Below are 7117 nucleotides of genomic sequence, written 5' to 3' on the forward strand. Positions count from 1 at the left end.
TTTTGTAAATAAAGAGTGTTTGTAAGGATAAAAGATTAAAATGGGTGGTGGGATCATTTCCATAAGAGGAAAGTGGTCTACTCTTTGCGGACGCCCAATATAGTAAAAATGGTCTACTTTTGGCAGACGAATGAAGTATTTATTTATGAGTGTAGAGTGGATAGAGATCATATTCTATTTTCTTTTTATAAAATATTATTATAAATAAGAAATTAAAAATAAAATTTTGCTATTATAAGTGGGATTGGACAAGTATATTTCTCAGTCAAAGCAAGTCATGGTCATACCATGTTATTTGTACCCCTAACAATTAACTTTCTACTAATGAAATGTAAATCTACCCTCAAAAGGAAAAAAAACATTCTCACTAAATACAAAGCTGAATCAATCAGTCAAGTCGCAAAACAATGCATAAGATATATACTCCATATTTTGGTAAATTAGTATAAATGTGCATCTTTTTCCTTTATTTAGTCTTTGAATTCCTTTGTATTCTTTTAACATTAAATATTGATGGCTTTTCTTTGCATTGATTTTTTTAAAAAAATCAAAGTGAATTTGGAAACACCAATCCAGTGGCACTGCGACGGTAGTGAAAAAGGAAGTTATTGCCCATAAAATAACCCCTCCGTCTCTGGCGCTCACTTATTTCAACTTCTCTCCCCCTCTCGACTTTCGTGCTCCCATTCTCTCTCTCTCTCTCTCTCAACCAACACTAACAACGTGAACTGAAAAAACAATTCACTCACTCCGCGACCACCTCATCCTCATTCACTCTACTCCTACCTGCATTCGAGCGCTCTCTCCGCCGGAAATGATGGTACTGAGGCACGGCGGAGGAGGGAGCGGCGGCGGATTTCTGGCTGGCAAGCAAGTTGTTCCGCTAAACTACGAAGCTGAGGTCTCGCAGCGCCTTCTAGATTCCGCGCTTTGCAATGATCTCAAATCGGCTCATGAATGCCTCGCCGATCCCTTCGTTGACGTCAACTACGTCGGTGCCGTTTGCTTGAAGATTCGGAAGACCGGCGTCGTTTTGCGGGAGGAATCGCAAGGCGAAGTGCGCGTCTGTTACGAGGAATTCCGAACTGATGCTACGGCCTTGTTTGTTGCTGTTACTAATGGAAACTTGGCCTTAGTCAGGAGATTACTGGTAAATTCTCCACTTCGGCTTGAGTTTTAGTTTTGTAGATTTATATTTATAGCTGTTCATCTGTCTTCGTTTATCGATTTTGTTCCCTAAAACATTGCTCGTCGCTGCTAGTATGGAAATTCATCCTTCATCCACGAATTCGGTAAATTCAGCTCGGAACCTCTACCACTGCAATCTAAAAAAGCCTGTTGTTTTCGCTCTGCTTGCTTCTTTATTTGTGGATTTTTGCATCGGATGCGCGAATCCTTGCATATTATGGCGTTAGTTTTGTTTGGTGCTACTAGAATCTCCATTATTTCGTCAGTTTTCAATTCAAAATTTAAAAGTTGATGCGCTGCATTGCTGGTGCTGTTATTTATGTCTGTCTTATTCAAAATGGCGACTTTCTTGTTGCTCCGGATACATTTTCTTATTTTGACCTCCTAGTCAATTTTATAACGTATGCTATGGGCAGTTTAATTACCAAGTTTGACCTAATTTACTTACAACCACAGCTGCCTTCTTTTATTTAAGGGCTAAACACTGGTATTAGTGGCGTGTAATCTATCCTCCTCTTTCTATTTTTAATTTATTTATTGAATAAACAAAAAAATTAAAGATAGCAGTGGACTCTACCCTTTTACAGCTTTACCCTTATACATTAACCACTTTACTACTAACTCAACAACACACAGATCTATCTTACGTACTTAATTAATTCTAAATAAAAATTTAAAATTCTAATTATCATTATTTTAAGGAAGAGGGAGAGCTCACACGAGCTTTTGTCTAAAATTAATTGTTCATTTCTTAAACTTCAGCTATGATATTGGGGTTATTTTCGACATATGCTATTGGGTTCACTAATCAGGCTTTGTGATCTCAATCCCTTACTTATGCTATTAAGTTTATTACTTGGTTCATTGCATTGACTTCATTTCTGGTCGCGCATATTATGCAAGTACCACGTAACTTAGTCACAGTCATCGTGAATTTCTTTTGGCTCATTGTATTGTGTTAACTAATTTTTTTTTGAGGGAATTATTGTGTTAACTAATTAAACTACTCGTTGTGCATCTCATCAATGCATTTTGCACTACTTAATTAGGGAAATTTGTTTGTCTCTGCGCGAGTGACTGTGACGTGTGAGAGTGTGAGACCAAGCAGGTGGGACCATCTCCTTAATAATTCTCTGAGGTTCTCTGTATTGTTGCTTGAAGTGACAAAGTATATACAAGAGCTTTGTTCAATATTTTATTTTTCCTTCTGACATATCTGAATATGGTGCCGTATCTCATTGTCTGCTTGATCCACGAGGTTGTCTTGCTATTTTTACCTGTTGTCTCAATTCTTTATAGATGTAAATTTCTTTACGCTGTTACTAACATTTTTCACAGAACTAATATTGATTTTGAAGTAATGGAAAATAATTTGATACGTCCTCAGTTGCTTTCTATATCTGCAATGACTCACAGTAACCTTTCTGAAATCGCAGAGTGTTGGAGCCGATGTGAACCTACACTTGTTTAGAGGCTACGCAACGGCAGCAGCTGCTAGAGAGGGCCATTACGAAATCCTTGAGATCCTTCTCAAAGCTGGGGCATCTCAACCAGCTTGTGAGGAAGCACTTTTGGAGGTTAGTAGCCATGGACACTCTCAGTTAGTGGAGCTACTAATGGCATCTGACCTTATCAGGCCGCACGTTGCTGTTCATGCCCTCGTTACTGCTTGCTGTAGAGGCTTTGTTGAGGTGGTTGATACTCTCATCAAGGTATATCTTTGTATACACATACATGATAAACCAACTTGTATAGGCCACATTTCTCTGTTGTTTGGTAGGAAACTACGAGCATAATTAGGTTAAATGAATTAGTTGTTTATATGACATGCATCATGACTTCGGATCAAAGAAATGGTAAAATTATCGAGATTGAACATAAAGCCTACCACGTACCAAAGTACTTGAGAAGGACATGCATGATATGTTAGTTAAATTGGGCATATGGAATATGTTTCAACTCATCATAAAGTTTTTTGTCCATATCCCATTTTATGATCTCTCTTATGTAGTTGTTACTTGATGGCAGTGTGGAGTAGATGCCAATGCAACTGATCGTGTTTTGCTTCAATCTTGTAAGCCTTCTCTGCATGCAAATGCCGATTGTACTGCACTTGTGGCTGCCGTAGTTAGTAGGCAGATATCTGTGGTCCGGCTACTACTGAAGGTAAAAAAATTAATGATTATCTTGATTTGTTCATCTTGAATCTGGTCGATACTGAATTCGGATCTTTCTATTAATTTTATGTTACCTGTCTCCATCTATTAACAAAATAACAAAATTGGACCATCTTATTCTCTGCACCTCTGTTTTGATATAGCTTGATCTCTTGTATTTGTTGTTTTCGTTAAGCATAACTAACATCCCATTCTGTACTATTCTATTTTGCAAAAAAGGCTGGTGTTAGAACTGATGTCAAAGTGCATCTTGGAGCATGGTCATGGGATTTGGCTTCTGGTGAGGAATTTCGGGTTGGTGCAGGACTCGCTGAGCCTTATCCAATCACTTGGTGCGCTGTCGAATATTTTGAAGCAACCGGTTCTATACTGAAGATGCTCCTTCAGTGCATCTCCCCTGATACTCCTCATTTTGGAAGAACTCTTCTCCACCACGCCATTCTATGCGACAATGAAGAGGCTGTGAACGTACTTGTAAAATGTGGTACATGCTTAGAGACATCGGTCATGACCACACAACATCGTCCCATACATATGGCTGCTCGTCTTGGATTTTCAACAATTCTTCCTACTTTGATTGATTCGGGCAGTGATGTGAACTCCAGAACAGTGTCTGGTGAGACAGCGGTAATGATCTGTGTGAGGTATAAGCAGGAAGAATGCCTCCAAGCATTGGCAAAGGCAGGTGCTGACCTTGGCTTGGTTAACTCGGCTGGGCAATCAGCAGCTTCCATCGCTCGTTCAAACCGATGGTATGCCAATTTCCAACAAGTATTGCTGAATGTAATACGCAGCGGAACTATGCCGACATCCACCAACAAGTCTGCTTTCTCGCCCTTGTTATTCGTGGCTGGATCTGGTGATGTTGTTAGCTTGAAAGCTGTGATGGGAGAAGCAGATATCGAGCTAGATGAGCAGGACGACAGAGGCTTCTCCGCAGTCATGATTGCTGCAGCGGAGGGCCACGTTGATGCCTTCCGTTTACTCGTATATGCTGGAGCTGATGTGAAGCTATGCAATAAATCCGGTGAGACTGCCATCACACTCTCCAAGCTCAGCAAGAAGAGTGATCTATTCGAGAAGGTGATGCTCGAGTTCGCTCTGGAGAAGGGGAAACCGCATAGCTGGAGGATTCTACGCCCTGCACTACGCTGCCCGACGAGGAGACTTGGAAGCAGTCAAGCTTTTAGCAAGCAAAGGGTACGACGTGAATGCCGCCGATGGGGAAGGCTACACACCACTCATGCTGGCAGCAAGGGAAGGCAATGGCAAAATGTGCCAACTACTCATCTCTTCAGGAGCAGATTTCGGCATGGTAAACGCCAAGGGCGAAACTGCGCTATCAATAGCTAGAAAACACCGAGGGAAGGAGGCTGAGGACGTGATACTGGACGCGCTTGCATGCAAGGTGGTGACAGATGGCTCCCAGCTGCAAAAACACACCAAGGGAGGCAAGGGAGCGCCACACACGAAGCTCGTTACTATGGTACGAGCAAATGGAGTCCTACGGTGGGGGAAGTCGAGCTGCAGGAATGTGATCTGCCTGGAGGCGGAAGTAGGGCCGAGCTTGAGCTTCCAGCGGAATAGGCGGAGGAAGGGTGATGGTGATGAAGCGGGGATTTTTCGGATTAGGACTAGGAAAAATAAGGAGGTGCATTTTGTGTGTGAAGGAGGGATGGAGGTGGCGGAGCTGTGGGTGCGTGGGATTAGGCTGCTCACCGGAGAAGTTATTTTTGGCAAGTAGGAATTCATTGGCTTAGTGTACAGTTATGTTAGCAATGATCACTAGTACTTCATCTCGAAGTATTTGGAACTGGGAATCTATTTCTCTTACATTCTGCACTTGTAAATTCATTTTTTTATGTCAATTCAGTTATTCTACTTGTTAACATCTTGGGGATTACATATAAAGTTGTTAGAAACTCAACATTCTAACATTATATTTCCTCTCAGTTTTGATAGGAAAAATGGCCACTTGATGCCATGGACTGTACAAACTACAACTATATCATAATTAATACTCTTAGCATCTCAAAATACTAAAATATCATTGTCATTCACATATAGTTATTAGAATGAAATTTTACATTCTCAGTTTTCTTAGACCACGAAGTAACCGAAACGAAGACAATGAGCTGAGGAGATTTCTCAAAAGAAGCTGTAGATACCATGTTGGATAAACTAGGCTTTGAGAGATAAGTAAATTTCTGATTTCATTTAATTACAGAATGTGAAGTTTACATCTTTTATACTCAAGCTAGCTAAGAGAGAGAAGAAGAATCTGTTTCTAATAACTAACTTCATCTGCACAGACACGTCTGCATGCTTTTGTGAGAAGAGAATACTCCACAATTCGTTGCTTCAGTAATACTAATAATATTCATGTTTCTTTTACTTACTAGTGTACCTCCGGCGCTATGCGCGGTGAATGTAATTTTTAAAATTGTAATGACCCCGACTTTTTATTAAGGATTATATACTTTTAATTACTGATTTAAGGATTGATTATGGTAATTAGAGTTCAGCATCCATTTATAAAATACGAACTTATATGAATTTGATAATTTATATATGTGATGATTTATTTTTTTATTTTCAATAGATGATGCACTCAAAATATATTTTGAGTCCATTAATTTATTGTGGAGAATTTAACACTGAAGTGTTAAATATGAATCTTTTATCGATTGTTTACTTAAGCCCATGAGTAATTTAATTTATGTTAGAAGCAAGCTCAAATGGATTTTATGCTTCAATAAGAATTAGGCTTATATGTCTTAATGTATTTAAATGAGTTTGGAACCATATAATTAATATATTAATCTCTTAGATATTTTATTACATATATAATTCTAAGCATGCTGAATCCTAAGCATGCTGAAGAATTTTGAGCGCATGCTGAAGAAATTCTTCAGTCTTACATACCAGCTGAAGTGTTCATACTTGTCAGCTGAAAATTCCACGATCCTCATCCATCCAAACCACCCCATTTTTCTTTAAAAACCACAGCCACTTTCACCATTCTCACACCACCATTTTCAACTACTGCAGCCCAATTTCACAGCCAATTTTAAGGTAATGCAACAAAGAAATTTCTGCATCTTTCCATTCTCTTCCCAAATTGATTTCTAATTTTTGTGATATACAATATCTGCAGAGACTATTATCCACCTACTCAAGGTATCATCACCCTCAGGGAACCACCAATTCATACCAATTCATACGGCTGTTCTGATATTTCACAACATGTTTACATATGCACATATGAACTGAAATTTATAGACTAGTTCAGTTTCAAGAAAAGAATTTCAGATTTCAATAAGCATTTACAGTATTTGATTTCTGCTCAAAATCCTATGCTATTTTGTGAACTAAATTGTGGCTTGAACCTACTGTGTGTGTGAGTCGAAATCAGAGGGAGGCGGCAGCCGCGGTGGCTCGTCGCCGGCGACGGAGCGGCGGCGGTGAACCTGCCGTTGTCTCCGATCTGCCAAGAAAGGGAAAGAGGAGTTTCAGTTTTTAATTTAAAATGAAATGAGAATAGGGAGATCCGGGGCTTACCTTTGTGAGACGGTGCTCGGCTCCTCACAGCGAATCCGACGACGAACGGCAGCGATGGAGGACGAAGAGACGGCGGCCTGGCTTGGACTCCGGCAGAGAGGGCGCATGCCCTGTTCCGATCTAGAGATCTAGAAACCGAGAGAGAGAATCAGGGCGGGCAGGCGGCGGCCGTGCTCTTCCACGGCCAGGCG

At 40.2% G+C, this 7117-nt stretch overlaps 1 protein-coding gene and 1 long non-coding RNA gene across 2 annotated transcripts; one reads left to right on the forward strand and one right to left on the reverse strand.

Annotated features, from left to right (window-relative positions):
* Positions 1–480: 480 nt before the first annotated feature.
* Positions 481–5256, forward strand: LOC130987411 (uncharacterized). The gene is given in 5 exon segments (XM_057910935.1): positions 481–1150; positions 2625–2900; positions 3217–3354; positions 3585–4474; positions 4476–5256. Coding segments are annotated over 5 exon segments (2274 nt in total). The 5' UTR covers positions 481–814; the 3' UTR covers positions 5110–5256.
* Positions 5257–6630: 1374 nt separating this feature from the next.
* LOC130987453 (uncharacterized) lies at positions 6631–7117 on the reverse strand. Its single transcript, XR_009089749.1, has 2 exons — positions 6927–7117; positions 6631–6852 (listed from the first exon to the last, which is right to left on the reverse strand). It is a non-coding gene; the product is annotated as an uncharacterized LOC130987453 (long non-coding RNA).

The sequence above is a fragment of the Salvia miltiorrhiza genome, chromosome 6 (assembly GCF_028751815.1).
Source record: "Salvia miltiorrhiza cultivar Shanhuang (shh) chromosome 6, IMPLAD_Smil_shh, whole genome shotgun sequence".
Taxonomy (NCBI): Eukaryota; Viridiplantae; Streptophyta; class Magnoliopsida; order Lamiales; family Lamiaceae; genus Salvia; species Salvia miltiorrhiza.